At 38.4% G+C, this 18,568-nt stretch overlaps 1 protein-coding gene across 5 annotated transcripts in view; it reads right to left on the bottom strand.

The window, feature by feature from the left end:
* Positions 1-3,463: 3,463 nt before the first annotated feature.
* CFAP43 (cilia and flagella associated protein 43) overlaps positions 3,464-18,568 on the bottom strand; it is a 115,249-nt gene continuing 100,144 nt past the window's right edge. For 3 of the 5 annotated variants that reach the window (XM_033183582.1, XM_033183570.1, XM_033183588.1), the window contains 7 exons: positions 17,940-18,153; positions 16,795-16,907; positions 15,336-15,495; positions 7,811-7,975; positions 5,995-6,075; positions 4,899-5,052; positions 3,464-3,880 (listed from right to left, as the gene is read on the bottom strand). In XM_033183582.1, coding sequence (XP_033039473.1) covers positions 3,714-3,880; positions 4,899-5,052; positions 5,995-6,075; positions 7,811-7,975; positions 15,336-15,495; positions 16,795-16,907; positions 17,940-18,153 — 1,054 coding nt within the window. In that variant the 3' untranslated portion in view covers positions 3,464-3,713. Of the gene's footprint in view, positions 3,881-4,898; positions 5,053-5,994; positions 6,076-7,810; positions 8,014-15,335; positions 15,496-16,794; positions 16,908-17,939; positions 18,154-18,568 lie in introns of those variants that run through there. The other 2 variants (XM_033183573.1, XM_033183596.1) reach the window with 2 other exon arrangements.

Below are 18,568 nucleotides of genomic sequence, written 5' to 3'. Positions count from 1 at the left end.
TTCTTCCCTGTCTCTTCAAATTTGTTTCTCATACTCATGATTTAGTGAAACCACCATCTATTTATTCTTTTTTTTTTTTTTTTGAGACAGAGTTTTGCTCCTGTTACCCAGGCTAGAGTGCAATGGCGCAATCTCAGCTCACTGCAACCTCCACCTCTGGGGTTCAAGCGATTCTCATGCTTCAGCCTCCCGAGTAGCTGGGATTATAGGCATGTGCCACCACCCTGGGTAATTTTGTATTTTTAGTAGAGACGGGGTTTCCCCATGTTGGTTAGGCTGGTCTTGAACTCCCGACCACGGGTGATCCGCCCGCCTCGGCCTCCCGAAGTGCTGGGATTACAGGCATGAGCCACTGCGCCTGGCTAAACCATCTATTTCTTATAAAATTACATTTCCTTATCTCCCACCCACATCAAGGTATCATGGTATATAAAGTTCTTTACATTTGTTTGCCTTTCTAGCTAGCTTCATCTGTGAAATAGATTAAATTTAGATTGTTTATTCTATTTATAAACCCACCTCCACAGGGGTTGGGTTTCTGCTGCCAAGTTATACAATTGTACCTATCATTTTGGCCATATATGGAGACAGGACCCAAGCTGGGCTGGTCCCTGAAAGTTTGGAATTTAGCTCAGGAAAAGAAAGCCCATCTCATTTTGTGACTGCAGCTGTTGTATATACACCTGGAAGGAGCAGAGCTGACATGCTTAAGGGCAGTGTGTGCTTACCGAGAAAGGCAGAGGTGATAGAAGAGAATTTTGTGGATCAGTGGCTTCCTGGTTTTAGTTGCTAGTCATTCTTAAGGCTTTTGGGTCCTTTTAAGTTTTAAAACAGCTTTACTTAGCTTTTTCAAAAGCACTTCCCTACTAGTTTAGCACTCCTCTGAACCCCCCTCAAGTACATCCCACTTTCAGCCCAGTCCCTCCACATAATCTAACCAGTGTTGAATGTTTGGCACAGCAGGAGATGCCAGACCCTGCTTTTGTGTCCATTCTAATTGTTGGTGCCATGCCAGTAAACTCTTACCCCTGCCCATATATACAAATTCCTGTGCCGCTGGCCTTTGTGAATTTGAGGAGACTGGCCCAGAGCCTCCTCTGGCACTGGGATTCCTAGATGGGCACCCCTGTGGACTTGTACTGTTGTAGTGCTTACCAGCCAGCCTCATCACTGCTTGCTGCCAACCAGGGGCCTAAACGTGGCAGGGGAAATTTGCCCCTTGTGGTGGTACTGGCATTTTGGTAGGTCATTATGGTACCTCTCCAGATCTCAGAGGCTGCAGCTGCCCACTGCTGACAGGCACATCACCTGGAGCCACCCATATATATCGACTTGTGGGAAATACAGCATCAGTGAGACTGATTCTGGGAAAGCTTAGGGGCGTGGTAATGGGGATTTCCAAGGCATTGACTGGGTGTTGAGGTTCCAACAGCACAGCAGCTGCTCTGTTGAATTTAATGCGATGCATTTATTAAAAACCACTGACTACTATAGCTTTATTTATAAAAATGAGGGCTAATACAACATAGCACTTGTTTTTAATTTTAAAAAACCAGAATACTACTTCCAGTTTTAAAGAAGAAGAAATTTAAGATAGTTATTTCAAAATTAAGTGGTTATTTAAAACTCAAATGGCAGAGCCAAGACTTGAAGCCCAGGAATAGATCCTATAATTTTAATTCCTGTGCATAAAGCCGTACTGTGTCTGACCCAGTTAATTATATCACTAGCTGATAATATAGATATTTTAAAGGACTATAAAATATGAATATAATTGCTGTTCAGCAGAAGCTGAGAGGAGTCAATACCATGAACAATATTAAGAGAGGAGTTAGTGTGCATGACCCATGTGTCCTTCCAAAGCCACAAAACCAGAAGGTACCTCCTGTTGAAAGGGCTTCTGGAATGTGGCTTGACGGCAAAAGGTGCCCACTAAGCCCCACTCCATCCATGCCTCAAAGTAAGGCAGTCGAGCAAGGAGCATTGCCAGAGTCACCAAAGGCTGATGACTAAGAAATAGAAATGATGCCGGCTGTTTGGTTTGTTAAGACCTGGAATCCACAGAGCATTATCTAGTGAAATCTGTGGCACTGACTACTAGCAAATGGAGTCTCCAGACAGCTAACTTAGGTGAAAATGGAGTTTGTGTCACCAGAAAAGACTAAAAAAATCAAGTCTAATACATCTATGGTTGACTCAAACCAACAGGACAGAGAACTTCTGGCAGTACCATCTCAAGTATAAAGTATTTGCACCCCTACCCTAGGGTCTGTCCCTACAACTCTCAGGGATAATTTTGAAGGACCCCAGATGTAGGAAATGGTACCCATGGGCACTTCCCTACTGAATAAGCCAAACTGACTACTTCAGGAGTCAGTGTAGTACAAAGGAGGGGAGTCATCAAAATGTTGGTCCTATCATTTCCCTTACCATCCCCATCCAGCACAGATCACTATGTGGGTGATCAATTACATCTTCTAAAGATTTTTTTTTTCTAAAGTAGAAGATTTTATAATAGCTCTCTTGCTTTATCTACATCAGTGTATATTGGATATGGTACTGAGGATTAAACTTAACGTTGAGTTCATAAATTGCAGAACAGTGAGACAGTCACATCACTTGGAGACTGTGGTCCATGATCCCTGTGGGCAGCAGTCCACAGGCTATGGAAGGGCAAAGCAGTTTTCTGGCCAATTAGTCATCTCATTATATAATTATCACCATCTACATGGGTAAAGTGATAAACTACTTCATGGAAATAAAGTATTTTTCTGTTTGTTAAACCCTATTGGGTAGAGCACAAAATTGAATTCTATTAAAATATAAAAGAAATGTAGATTATCTTTCTAAAATATATGGTAATTTTTTTCTGAGATGGAGTCTCGCTGTGTCGCCCAGGCTGGAGTGCAGTGGCGTGGTCTCAGCTCACTGCAACCTCCACCTCCTGGGTTCACGCCATTCTTCTGCCTCAGCCTACCCAGTAGCTGGGACTACAGGTGCCCACCACCACGCCAGGCTAATTTTTTTATTTTTAGTAGAGATGGGGTTTCACCGTGTTAGCCAGGATGGTCTCGATCTCCTGACCTCGTGATCCGCCTGCCTTGGCCTCCCAAAATGCTGGGATTACAGGTGTGAGCCACCACACCTGGCCAAAATATGTTGTAATTTACAAATGATACAAGGCTTGGAAAAAGTTAACAATTTATCTTGTACTCATTGGTGAAGCAGGGAATAATCTAAATATTCTTGTAATTTTTTTCTGATTATGAAAGAAATGCTTACTAAAGAAAATGAGAAACAGAAGAGTATAAAGATAAAAATTATCCATAATCTCAAAACTTTTCTGACAGTTTTATAAAATTAGAAATGTTTGGCAAAGAATTTCTTTTTAAGACTTTCTATACCATAACTATGAAAATATCTTTGATCTGACTCAGATTAAATGAGTAAAATAGATATTGAATACTTTCTGACTTCAAGTGTTGTTTACTCTTGAATAAAAACAGCAATTCATGGTATTTTACACATTTATTCATGCAGGACAAAATCTGTATACAATTTAGGCTAAAATTAAACAATTTTTTATCTGAAACATGCAACTAAGAGGACATGCTAATTCAATTTCCCAGTAAGAAAGAAAAGGAAATCATTTTACCCAAATGAAATGATTTTTTAAATGATTGATTTGGCCTTGTGTTTTCCTGCCAGCGTTTTTACATTTGAACAAGAGCAGGAAACGTTTTCATCCTTAATCTTTCAACTTCAGTCTGTAGTATTGAAATCTGTTCAGCTTGTTGTTTTGAAATATGTGTTAATTTCTGCTGTTGCATCATGTTTTCATACCGTTCTTTGACAATCTTTTCACAAGTCAGTTTAGACCCTATCCCAAAAATGAAGAAGAAAGGAATTAGATTATTTATCAATACTTTCAAATACAGAAGCAGCACTCAGAATCAAACATGTGGAAGAAAGGCTGGTAGCAAAGGCATATGCACTTGTATGTTTATTGCAGCACTATCACAATAGCAAAGGCATGGAGTCACCCTAGGTGCCCCATCAACAGTGGACTGGAAAAAGCAAATGTGGTACATATATGCCATGGGACATTACATGGCCATAAAAAAAAGAATGAAATAATGTCCTTTGCAGCAACATAGATGTAGCTGGAGGCCATTATCCTAAGCAAATTAACACAGGAACAGAAAACCAAATACCACATGTTCTCACTTATAAATGGGAGCTAAACAGTGGGTACTCATGGACATAAAGATGGCAACAGGAAACACTTGGAGGCCAGGTATGCTGGCTCATGCCTGTAATCCCCACACTTTGGTTAGCTGAGGTGGGCAGATCACTTGAGCTCAGGAGTTCAAGGCCAGCCTGGCCAACATGGCAAAACCTACTCTCTACAAAAAATACAAAAATTAGCCGGGTGTGGTGGTTCCCGCCTGTGGTCCCAGGCACTTGAGGGGGCTGAGGTGGGAGGATCACTTGAGCCCGGGAGGTGGAGGTTGCATTGAGCTGAGATCATGCCACTGCACTCCAGCTTGGGCAACAGAGGGACACCCTGTCTCAAAAAAAAAGGAAAAAAGAAAAACACTGGGGACTACTAGAGGGAGGAGGCAGGGAGGGAGGAAGGGCTGAAAAAGTATTGGGTACTATGCTCAATACCTGTGTGACAGAATCATTCCATACCCCAAACCTCAGCATCACACAATATACCCAAGTAACAAACTTGTACATGTACTCCCTGAATCTAAAATAAAAGTTGAAATTATTTTTAAACGATCTATTTTTAAAGAAATGCTGGTAGCTTTTTAACTATTGTATACATTTTAGGATTACTGATTACTTTTAAAGAAACCTACAGTTGGTTAAAGAAAAAAAAACATGCTTACCCATTGCATTACAGATGTCTTTTCTCTCTGAGACAGCTACCAACTCTTCTCGTAGATTGCAGCTTAGGGTGTAATTTGCTATATCTTTTTGATTGCTGAACTTTTCAAGTTTTTTGAGTAGTTTCTTGCAGTTTTCCACATTCTTTTTGTGGGTCTGAAATTTTTGTTCCCATGATACCCCAACAAAATTAATTTTGAAAAATGTGATTTATCCTATAAAGACATTATTCTTATATTTTAAATACATTATCATCATTAAGATAACATCTTACCACCATATCTGTAGTGCCTGGCATAGTAGGCACTCGAGTTATTTGTTGAAAGGTAGAATGGTATGTTAATAACAAATTTTATTTTATTTATTTATTTTTTTTGAGACGGAGTCTCGCTCTGCCGCCCAGGCTGGAGTGCAGTGGCCGGATCTCAGCTCACTGCAAGCTCCGCCTCCCGGTTCACGCCATTCTCCTGCCTCAGCCTCCCGAGTAGCTGGGACTACAGGCGCCCGTCACGTCGCCCGGCTAGTTTTTTGTATTTTTAGTAGAGACGGGGTTTCACCATGTTAGCCAGGATGGTCTTGATCTTCTGACCTCGTGATCCGCCCGTCTCGGCCTCCCAAAGTGCTGGGATTACAGGCTTGAGCCACTGCGCCCGGCCAATAACAAATTTTAGAAAAAAAATTTTGTATATTCTTAAACTGAGAGAATATTTTAAAAGCTTGAGATTGCTTTGTTTCTAATGTATACTACATAATAAAAACTGACCATTTTTATTCAGTCATGATTAAATAAAACCTTTCCAATGCCAAGGAAAGACTACCAACACTCCTATTACATAAATCCTAACCTAATGTGAAATAGAAAATCCACTTATACTCAGATATGTCCCCAGGGGTTAATTCTAAGATTAAAGGAAGTGCTTAATTTTATTTCATTGGTTACGGTTGCAAAGACACTACTTAGCAACTTCTAATTACCTCATGAATACTAGTAAATAACCAAGATTTTATTAGGGTCTAGGTAAATTCATGAAACACTATTACTCTGCTCAAATGATTTACAACTGTTAGGATATAATAACCAATGTCTTTGAGACTTACCTTATCTAAAACAGCAATGGTTTGTTCCATTATTCCAATCTGAATACTAATCAGAGCCTCATAGTTTGGTTCATTTAGGTACTTTGAGATTAAAAAAAAAAAAAAGGTAAGCATATTTTTCTCTCTCTCAATAGATAACTTTATAAAGATTGTTTTAGTTTTGAAAGTTACTGTTTTTCATAACAAATATCTATGTAAGTTAAGATTGATTTGGCTTGGCTGAGTGTGATGGCATATGCTTGTAATCCCAGCACTTTGGGAGGCTGAGGCAGGTGGATCACCTGAGGTCAGGAGTTCAAGACCAGCCTGACTAACATGGTAAAACCTCGTCTCTGCTAAGAAATACAAAAAATTAGCCAGCGTGGTGGCACATGCCTGTAATCCCAGCTGCTCAGGAGGGTGAGGCAGGAGAATTGCTTGAACCCAGGAGGTGGAGGTTGCAGTGAGCAGAGATCACATCATTGCACTCCGCCTGGGCAAAATGAGCAAAACTCCATCTCAAAAAAAAAAAAAAGATTGATTAGACTTTTGCGCCATAATATTTCCTTGTATTTAGCCATCAATATATTCATGTACACTAATTATTACATCAAAGCACAAATTACAAATGCCTACTTTATTTTCTCATTCATTCATTCATTTATTCAACTCACCAAACATTTAAGTGTTCCACTTGAGTCCCACATAACAAAGTCCTAGTTAAAGACACTGAGGGAGATACAAAGATAAATAATATGTCCTAGTCTTCATGGGAAGATGATCACATAGATATGATTGGTTGTCAGAAGACATGTAGAGTGTCATGCTAATTCAAAGGTGGTTTGTAATGAGATGGAATTTCTCCAGGCTTGGGAAATCAAGACAGGTTTTATGAAGGAGAAGGTGGTATTTAAACCAGACCTTGAAAAGTAGATTTGAGAAGTACGAAAAAGGCAAACTAAGAAGAGCTGCTGGCAGGTGAAAACTGTAGAAATGGGGCATGGCTTGGAATCCACAGAACTTGCATTAGTTTGTAGAAGTGATCATTGAAGTTAGAAAAACAGAGGACATCACTCAGGGAGAGGTATGGAAAGAAACACAAACATGGCCGGGCGCGGTGGCTCAAGCCTGTAATCCCAGCACTTTGGGAGGCCGAGGCGGGCAGATCACGAGGTCAGGAGATCGAGACCATCCTGGCTAACACTGTGAAACCCCGTCTCTACTAAAAAATACAAAAAAACTAGCCGGGCGAGGTGGCGGGCGCCTGTAGTCCCAGCTACTCGGGAGGCTGAGGCAGGAGAATGGCGTGAACCCGGGAGGCGGAGCTTGCAGTGAGCTGAGATCCGGCCACTGCACTCCAGCCCGGTGACAGAGTGAGACTCCGCCTCAAAAAAAAAAAAAAAAAAAAAAGAAACACAAACATAGCTAAGGGCAAAATCTTGAAGAATGGCTACATTGAAGTGTTAGAGGCAAAAGAGAATCCAGCAAAAGAGGCAGAGTGGTATGACATGTTGGAAGAAACATTAATTTGGGGTGATAAAAGTCAAAGGAATGGGAAATTAAGATGGTTAAATGCTACAGAGAATTGAAGGACCACTGGGTTTGACAGGAAATCCTTAGTGAGCTCTGAGTAGAATGATTCTACTAAATGGGTCATGAGGAACTGGAGGCTGCAAATGTAAACTATTAGAAGAAAAATAACTCACAGATATATTTTGAAACACTCCTGGCTTAGAATATGCTTGATATCACAGAGGCTTCTTATTAAATACTGGTTAAATGAATAAATACATTAATGAACAAAATTAAAACCATGTGGGGGCTAGGGAGAATTTACCTTTTGGCGATCTCTTGAAAAAAATAGCATCTGAATATCCCAAGCCTTCTGATTTAGATCTTCCCTTTCCATCTGCATTTTCTTATGTTCCCACTCAATCTGAAGTATTCTTTTGTGTACATCTTTACTTTCCATCATGCTAGCAATTTTCTTTTGTCCTTGAGTCTTTAAAAAAGTACATTAGATACCCATATAATATGATTCTGCATATAGAACATAGAATATTTGAGGCTGAATGCTATTTTTAGAAAACACTTGGATCACAGAGATAATTCCATCTTCTTTTTAAGAAACAGACATTAAGGCCAGGCGCGGTGGCTCACGCCTGTAATCCCAGCACTTTGGGAGGCCGAGGCGGGAGGATCACGAGGTCAGGAGATCGAGACCATCCTGGCGAACACTGTGAAACCCCGTCTCTACTAAAAACGCAAAAAAAATTAGCTGGGCATGGTAGTGGGTGCCTGTAGTCCCAGCTACTGGGGAGGCTGAGGCAGGAGAATGGCTTGCACCTGGGAGGCGGAGCTTGCAGTGAGCAGAGACTGCACTCCAGCCTGGGTGACAGAGCGAGACTCCAGCACACACACACACATACACACAAAAACAGACATTAAAAAATGGCTTCTTGGGCAAAATCTAATCACTATAAAGTATGATACTCATTAAACAGAAGGGATTATAAGATACATTTAAATAGCAGAGCCAATTTACTTTATATGTCAACAATTAGGCAGGAACATTTTTTTGCCGTCACCCAATCTACCAACCTGTATGCATTTGTATTCCTACTCATTGTCCTCCCACCTGATGCTGGGTGAGGTGTCTTATGCCTGTAATCCCACTACCTTGGGAGGTTGAGGCAGGAGGAATGCTTGAGCTCATGAGTTTGAGACCAGCCTAGGCAACAGAGCGAGACCTCAACTCTATGGAAAATTTAAAAATTAGCCTGGAATAGTGGTGCACGCCAGTGGTCCCAGCTACTCAGGAGGCTGAGACAGGAGGATCACTTGAGCCCAGAAGGTCAAGGCTGCAGTGAGCCGTGTTCATGCCACTGCACCCCAGCCTGGGTGACAGAGGAAGTGCAGTGGCACTTCCTGTCTAAAGAAAAGGAAGAAAGAAAATAGAAAAACAATAGTCAATGATGAAACCAAAAGTTGGTTCTTTTAAGAAATCAGCAAAATTGACAAACCTTTAGCTAGACTGACTAAGAAAAAAAAAAAGGCTCAAATTGCTAAAATAAGAAATGAAATCAAGAATATTACTACCAATATTACAGAAATTAAAAGGATTATAAGAGAATACTATGAAAATTCTACACCAACAAATTAGATAACATAGATGAAATGGAAAATTCCTAGAAACACACAAACTATAAAAACTGATTCGATAAGTAACAGAAAATTTTAACAGACCTAAAACAAGTAAATAATTGAATCAGTTATCAAAAACCTCCCCAAAAAGAAAAGCCCAGGACCAGAAGACTGATGAATTCTATCAAACATTTAAAGAAAAATTACACCAATACTACTCAAACACTTCCAAAAAATAGGAGAGGAGGGAACACTTTCTAATACATTATATGAGGCCAGTAGTACCTTGATACCAAAGCCAGAGAAAGACATCACAAGAAAATTATAGACCAATATCCCTTATGAACACATACACAAAAACAAAAACGTTCAATAAAATACTAGCAAACTGATTCCAGCAGCACATTGAAAGGATTATAACTATGATCAAGTGTCATTTATCCTAGGATTGCAAGAGTAGTCCGCATAATCAAACAATATACCTCATTAATAGAACAAATTAAAAAACCCACATGATCATGTCAATTGATGTAGAAAAAAAAATTGACAAAATCCAGCACCATTTAATGATAAAAACAAAATATATGCAACAGACTTGGAATAAAAGGGAACTTCTCAACATGGTAATGGGAATTTACAGAAAACCCATCATAACTTCATACTCAATGATAAAAGACTGAAAGCTTTCCAACTAAGATCAGGAACAAGACAAGGATGTCCCACTTTTTGTCAGTTTGATTCAACACTGTAATAAAAATTCTAGTCATGGCAATTAGGCAAGAAGAAGAACTAAAAGGCACCCAAACTGAAAAGATGTAAAACAATTTCTATTCACAGATTAATGAATCTAAATATAGAGAGAAAGTCATATAGAATCCAAAAACCCTACTAGAGATAATAAATAAATTCGGCAAAGTTGCAGAGTATAAGATCAACATGCAAAAATCAATTGTATTTTTATATGTCATCACTGAAAAATGTGGAAAAGAATTAATAAATCAATTCCATTTACAATAATATCAAAAAGAAAAAACCTAGAAATAAAGTTAATCTAAAAAGTATGTGTACAAAGAAACCTACAAAATATTGCTGTAAGAATATAAAGATTAAATAAATGGAAAGTCATCCCATGTTCTTGGATCAAAAGACTTAAGACAGTACTCCTCAAAGGAATCTACAGATTTAATGCAATCACTGCCAAAATTTCAATGGCTTATTTTTTTTTTTCAAATGGAAAACTCTGATCCTCAAATTCATCTGCTGCAAAGGATCATGAATAGCCAAAACAATACTGAACACAAAATGTTGGATGGCTAACATTTCCCTACTTCAAAGAAGAAAACGGGGACTGAGGCCAGGCACAGTGGCTGATGCCTGTAATCCTAGCACTTTGGGAGGCTGAGGCAGGCAGATCACCTGAGGTCAGGCATTTGAGACCAGCCTGGCCGACAAACTGAAACCCTGTCTCTACTAAAAATACAAAAATTAGCTGGGAGTGGTGGTGGGTGCCTATAAATCCTAGCTACTCGGGAGGCTGAGTCAGGAGAATTGCTTGAACCTGGGATGTGGAGGTTGCAGTCAGCCAAGATTATGACATTGCACTCCAGCCTGGGAGATAGAGCGAGACTCTGTCTCAAAAAAGAACAGAACAGAACAGAACAGAACAGAACAGAACAGAACAGAAAAGGAAAGAAAAGAAAAGAAAAGAAAACAGGGATAAATCTTCATGCCTTCAGATTTGATTCGTAGATATTTATTTATTTTATTTTATTTTTTGAGACACAGTCTTACTCTGTCACCCAGGCTGGAGTGCAGTGGTGCCATCTCGCCTCACTGCAACGTCTGCCTCCTGGGTTCAAGCGATTCTCCTGCCTCAGTCTCCTGAGTAGCTGGGATTACAGGTGTCTGCCACCATGCCCGGCTAATTTTTGTATTTTTAGTAGAGATAGGGTTTCACATCTTGGCCAGGCTGGTCTTGAACTCCTGACCTCAGGTGATCCACCTGCCTCAGCCTCCCAAAGTGCTAGGATTACAGGCATGAGCCACTGCACACGGCCTGATTCTTAGATTTAACACCAAAAACATGAGACAATCCATAGAAGGGGATAAAATATTTGCAAATTATATAAGAGTTTAATATCCAGAACATATAAAAAACTCTTATAACTCAACAACAAAACCCAATTTAAAAATGGGCAAAAGACTTCAGTAGACATTTGTCCAAAGATATACAAGTGGTCAACAAGCATATGAAAAGATGCTCAATGTCACTAGTCATTAGAGAAATTTACATCAAGAATAAACCCACTAAGATGGCTGTAATTAAAAAGCAAGCAAGGAACAAAAAAGAAAGAAAATAACAAGTTTTGATAGGGATGCAGAGAAAGTGAAACCCACATGCTTTGCTGGTGGAAATATGAAATGGTGCAGCTACTGTGGAAAACAGTTTGCAGTGCCTCAATCAGTTAAACATGCAATGACCATACGATCCAGCAATTCCACTTCTAGGTATATATCCCCAGAGAACTGAAAACAGGTTTTCAAAAACTTGTGCATGAACAGTTATAAGCACCACAATAGCCAAAAGGTGGAAACAGCCCAAATATTCACCAGCTGATGAATGGATAAACAAAATGTATATCCATAAAATGAAATATGATTTGGTCATAAAAGAAGAATGAAGACTGATACATGCTACAACGTGGTTAAATCTTAAAAACATGATAAGTGAAAGAAACCAGAAAGCAAAGGCCACATATTGTATGATTCCATTCATACAAAATACTAAGAATAGGTAAATCCATAGAGACAATGCAGATTTAGTGGTGTCCAGGGGCTGAAGGAAGAGCTGAATGGGGAATAATTGCTTCGTGGGTGTGGGGTTTCTTTTTAGGATGATAATAAATATTCTGAGGCCGGGTGGGGTGCCTCACTCCTGTAATTCCAGCACTTTGGGAGGCTAAGGTGGGAGGATTGCTTGAGCCCAGGAGTTTGAGACCAGCTTGGGCAATATGGTGAAACCCCAGCTCTACCAAAAAAATATAAAAATTAACCAGGTGTGGTGGCACATGCCTGTAATTCCAGCTACTGAGGTGGGAGAATGGCTTCAGTCTGGGAGGCGGAGGTTGCAGTGAGCTGAGATCATGCTCCGGCACTCCAGCCCAGATGACAGAGCCAGACCCTGTCTCAAAAAACAAAAAAGAAAACAAAACAAAAATGTTCTGGAACTAGATAGAAGTACTAGCTGCACAGCTTTGTGATGTACTAATTGCCACTGACTTGCACACTTTAAATTGTTACAACAGTACATTTTATGTGATGTGTATTATACCACAATAAAAATACATCTAAAAAACTAAGTTACAAAGCAATCAACACACCTAGATCAGAGATGACAGGTGTTAGAACTATCATATGGGAAATGTAAAATAATTATGACTAATTTCCTTATAAAGAGTACAGGATGGAACAGTGGAGAAAAAGTAACTTTATAGTAACGAAGCCTGACAAACACTACCTCAATTCAGGTGGTCAAGATTCAATAAACAGTGATGACATGTTGATAGCATGTATCCTTGAAATCATGTGCTGAGAGGGTATCTTACCTCTGTGGTCTCTTTCTCCATACTCCAGGCGAATAGTGATAAATACATCAGAGAAACCACAGTTGAGGCACATTCTACAAAATAACTGACTATTACTCTACAATAAACTGTCAAGGTCATCAAAAACAAGACAAAACTGAGAAACTGTCACTATCTAGAAAGAAATGACAATTGGCTGGGCGTGGTGGCTCATGCCTGTAATCCCAACACTTTGAGAGGCCGAGGCAGGTGGATCACCTGAGGTTGGGAGTTCAAGACCAGCCTGACCAATATGGAGAAACCCTGCCTCTACTAAAAATACAAAATTAGCCGGGCGTGGTGGCGCATGCCTGTAATCCCAGCTACTCAGGAAGCTGAGGCAGGAGAATCACTTGAACCTGGGAGGCGGACGTTGCGGTGAGCTGAGATTGTGTCACTGCACCCCAGCCTGGGCAACAAGAGCAAAACTCAGTCTAAAAAGAAAAGAAAAAAAAGAAGGAAAGACATGGCAACCAAATAAAATGTATCCTGATGAGATCCTGGAACAGAAAAATGACCTTAAGTAAAAACTAAGGAAGAGTGAATAAAGTTTGTGCTTTAGTTAATAATAATGTATCAATATTACTTCAATAGTTGTGACAAATGTACCATACTGATGGAAAACAATAAAAATATAAGAAACTGGATAAGGGGTATATGAGAATTCTGTGTACTATCTTTACAACTTTTCTAAAACAAAATTTTTGGAAAGGATAGACAACATGCATGAACAAATGGGGAATTTCAGCAGAGGTATGGGAACTATAAGAGTTAAACAAATACTAAATGTAAGTCTATCTATCTATCTATCTACAATAATATGATAACATATATTTTGCCTTTGATGGACTCATTTATTAGACTAGACACAGCATAAGAAAGAATGAATGAACTTGAATATAGGGCAACAGAAATTACCCAAACTGAAACATAAAGAGAGCAAAGAGTGAAAAAAATGAGTATGGAATATCTAAGAGATGTGGAACAATATCAGACAATCTGACAAGTGTGTAATTGGAATCCCAGTAGAAAAAGAGAGAGCAAATAGGGCAGAAGAAATATTCAGAGATAATCAATGAGACTTTTCCAAAGATAATGACAAATATCAAATCACAGATTGAGGAAGCTCAGAGAACCTCAAGAATCTCACGCACACATGTGCACACCGCCCACCCCCCATCTAGACACATCGTGTTCAAACTGTTGGAACCAAAGATAAAAAATCTCAATGCCAGACATATTAAATTCAGAAGAACAAAGATAAAAAATATAGCAGAAACCTTATCAGAAACTATATAGATGTTCAGAAGAAAATGAACATCTTTAATATGAAAAGAGAGAGAACAAATGAATGAACCTGGCAATCCAGTGAATCTAGCAAAATATCTTTCAACAATGAAGGTGATTAAAGACTTCTTCAGATAAAGAAAAACCAAGATAATTCATTACTAGCAGGCTTGTACTTCAGTTAAGTTTAAGGAAGTTCTTTAAGCAGAAGGTAAATGATACAAGATGGAAATTTGGATCTAAACAATGAAATAAAGATCTTTTGAAATAGTGAAAATTAAGGTAAATAGAAAATACCTCTTTTCACATTTTTATTATTCTAAAAGATAATTGTCTAAAGCAAAAATAATAGCAATATGTTTTGTGTTTATAGCATTTGTAAAAATAAAATGTATAATAGTGTTATCATCTAATTCCCAAATAGCACAAAATCCCCAAATATTTAGAAATTAAATAACACACTTTTAAATAACCCATGAATCAAACAGGGAGTCACAACAGAAATTAGAAAATATTTAAATGAAAAGAAAATTAAAACACAAAATATTAAAATTTGTAGAATACAGATAAAGCTTACAGGGAATTTTTTTTTTTAGGACTCAATTATACCTAAAGCTTATAGGGAAATAACATTAAATGTTAATATTAGAAAAGAAGTAAGGTCTGAAATCAACTAACCAAGCTTATCTAAGATTATCTTTGCCTGAGTAGGCTGGGCCTAACAAAATGATGGCATACTAGAATGGACATTTAGCTCTGTGATCCTTCTTGAACCTTAAAATTATGGAGGGAGCTTTTAAAAAATACTCATCCTGGGGATGGGGTCCGGGCACATTTATAAAGTTCTTCAAATGATTCTAATGTGCAACCACAGTGAGGAAACCACTGACTTAACTGAATTAAAATTACTTATGAAAATGGGAGAATAATGTAAAATATTTGATACAGCAGGCAATATGTTTTGTCTTTAGAAAAGTATAATTGGCCAGGTGCAGTGGCTCACACCTGTAATTCCAGCACTTTGGGAGGCCAGAGCAGGAGGATCACTTGAGCTCAGGAGTTTGAGAACAGCCTGGGCAACATATTAAGACTCTGTTTTTACAAAAAATTAATTTTAAAACAATTAGCCAGGTGTAGTGGTGTGAACCTGTACTCCCAGCTACTCTGGAGGTGAAGGTGGGAGGATGTCTTGAGCCCAGCCTTGAGCCCAGCCTTAAGGCTGCAGTGAGCCATGATTGTGTCACAAGACTCTAGCCTGAGTAACAAAGCAAGACCTGGAATAAAAATAAAAATAAAAAGTATAATTACCCGAATCACAGAATTCAAGTCTTCAATTATGTTCCTGTTGATGAGAATTGCATCAGAATACTCCAGCACTAGCTGGAAATTTTCTAGTTCTACTTGTCCTTGTTTAAGAAGAATTTGGATTGTCAAATTCAACTGGAATCTCACTTTCTCTTCCTGTAATCTAAATTGAAAAGCACTTCAAAGCAAGTAGTTGTAATATATTTCAAATTTCACCTATTATCTGAGAATACAAAAATCAAAAACATGCTGGAGATTAGTGTGGAGAATATTTTCCTGATGATGAGCTTTCCTAGAGGTCTCTCTGAAACCTCTTCCTATTGATGCAGAATTACACCTGGGTTGCTCAAAGAATGGTATGGACAGAAATACATTTATAGATTTTTACTTTAGGATTAAGAAAAGATTGTATAATTTTGACTGTAATAAAAGTAAAGTAAAAATGAAGAAAATAGAGACACTTTTAAATAACAAATCTGGCCGGGTGCAGTGGCTTATGCCTGCAATCCCAGCATTTTGGGATGCCAAGGTGGGTGGATCATCTGAGGTCAGGAGTTCGAGACTAGCCTGGCCAAAATGGCGAAACCCCATCTCTACTAAAAATACAAAAATTAGTCAGGGGTGGTGACAGGCGCCTGTAATCCCAGCTACTTGGGAGGCTGAGACATGAGAATCTCTTGAACCTGGGAGGTGGAGCTTGCAGTGAGCCAAGATCGTGCCACTGCAGTCCAGCTTGTGTGACAGAGTGAGGCTCCATTTCAAAATAAATAAATAAATAAATAAATAAATAAATAAACAAACAAATAAATAACTCTATTAAAATTCTGAACTTATTTATTGATTTCTGATACTATATTAAGAATATTTAATATGTAAGTTACTTAACAAATCTATTTCTGGGTAATTCATATTCCTCACTATAGCCTAGATCTAAAGATGATGTGTAACAATGAATTTGGGAACATCAGAGAAGTATTTATCGATGAGGCTATAAATATAGCCAAAAAATGAAGCAAGGACTTAAATATCTTAATCACTTAGTCAACAACAAGTTCCCCTAGAGAAAAATATATCAGTTGGCTGTGTGTCTACATGGAAAGTTCTTAGATGTCTGCTTAATTTTCCACACGGTTAGCTTATATGCCTCGAGCCCCAAAGTACTGACTGGAAGAAACAGGTTCTTTGTATTTTTATGTGGAAGGGGCCGACTTAAAACAATACTAAGATTTTTCTGAAACTTGCTTATTTGTAAGAAGAGCAACAAAACATGTGGGAAAGTTTCATCCTGAATCAATGTCTTATGTAACAAAGCAAGCTTTTTTAAATGGAAATTTTAAAGCACAGTGCTGGAAGGGAGATAGCTGTAAAGCAGTCAGTAGGCCTTCTCCCCAGTGATAACACAACCTGACTTAGCCCTAATTAGACTTTGAATAGGTGAACATGAAAGAAAACTTCAAATTACAGGATGAGTTCATGGAACACTCTCTCAATCTCCTGTTGCACCTTCTCTTCCTCCTCAACTCTCTTCCGGAGGAAAGTTGCCATTTCCAATAAGTCAGCTGCTTTCTGCTTTACCTAAAGAAACCGAGCCAGAAACATGTCAGAACATATGGAGCTTCAATTTTAGACAACATACATCTTTTAACTTTTTAAACTTAAAAACTTTAACAGGTCTATCTTTCAAAGAAAGTAATAAACATTTAAATTTAAATGTCTAAAACTTAGATGGCATGTAACAATTTGAGCAATTTGAAAAGTATCAAATTTGCTTCTTTGTGAAAATCAAGTATGCAAGCAACTATAAATTCTTTTATATCTTATTTTTAAAATTTGTTCTCATCACTTTAAATGAAACTATAGAAACATAGGTACTTTAACAAAAATATGCCAGCCTGATGCATGTGGGCACTAAATTTAGGGAATTTGGGGGAGTGGTCAAGAAGCAGCAAAAGGAAGGATTCTCTTCCCAAATAAACACACTCTTAAATTTTTACTCATTGCTACATTCTAGCAAAACTATAAAGTTGGCTCTGCTGAGCCAAATATAATTCTAATATATGCAAAATGAGATAACCTACAACAGTGCTGTCCAAGAAAAATATAATGTGAGCCATAAATGTGAGTCACATATGGAATTTTAAATTCTGTAGTAGCCACATTATAAAAAGTGAAATCAAAGAGATGAACTTAATTTTACTAATATATTTTAATTCATTGTGTCCAGAATATTATCACTTCAACCTATAATCAATATAAAAATATTAATGAGACATATTTCTTTTTGTTCATATTAAGCCTTCTAAATCTGGGTATGTTATAGCACATCTTACAGCACATCTCGATTAGGACTGGCAATATTTATTTCAAGTGCATAGTAACCTTGTGGTTAATGGACACTATTTTGAATGGCGTCAATCTAAAAGCAACAGGCCTACACTTAGCCTTCAACAGCACCAGGGTTAATATAGTATTTCATTATCTTATTACTATGACCAAATACTACCCTAGCAGGGAAACCTAAATAATTAGCTTTTTTGGTTACACTGACCAATGTAAATTATGTATTTGATATTAGTACACTAAAAATTAAATTAAAATAGTATATACTTTCTGTTCATTTTCCACTTTTGCTCGTCTTGTCATGCAGAAATGATTCCAGACCAAAGGGTTCAAGCCTTCTGGCATGTTACTAATATTGTCTAACTCATCCATGGCTTTCATTAGCTGGGCAAAGGCATCCTTACTCAACTTGCCAGATCCTGGTAGTTCTCCGAAAGGGACAGCACTGGTTGTTTCTGAGTGCGTTTTCTGTTTGGAAATCCTGGTATTACCAAGAAAAGCCCATCAACATTTCACATTCTCACAAAAACATCAATGTGAAACAATTAGGCCCTTACCACAGGCATAACACATTGTATGACTCTTCCCTTTGGCATGTGAGGGCTGGTAGGTGGGTTATTCCACAGATAAAGGGATCCACTTTGCCCTGCTTCCATACTCTCCAGGTTCTCAGACGTGACCTTGGCTAGACTACAGATGTCTCCAACTATTGTCAGCACTGACAGACAGCCGTACCTGTGCTAGGAGATATTTCCTTTCTGTATACTGTAAGCAGGCAAATAAATCAACCCATCGTTTCCCCTCAGCCTCCCAAAGTGTTGGGAATACAGTGGTGAGCCACCACCTGGCCAACTCTGTTTCTATCTACATTAATAGATTAGTTTCATTTCCCTGTG

This window comes from Trachypithecus francoisi, unplaced genomic scaffold, assembly GCF_009764315.1.
Source record: "Trachypithecus francoisi isolate TF-2019V2 unplaced genomic scaffold, Tfra_2.0 Contig01579, whole genome shotgun sequence".
NCBI lineage: Eukaryota > Metazoa > Chordata > Mammalia > Primates > Cercopithecidae > Trachypithecus > Trachypithecus francoisi.
This window is presented reverse-complemented; position numbering and strand designations above follow the sequence as displayed.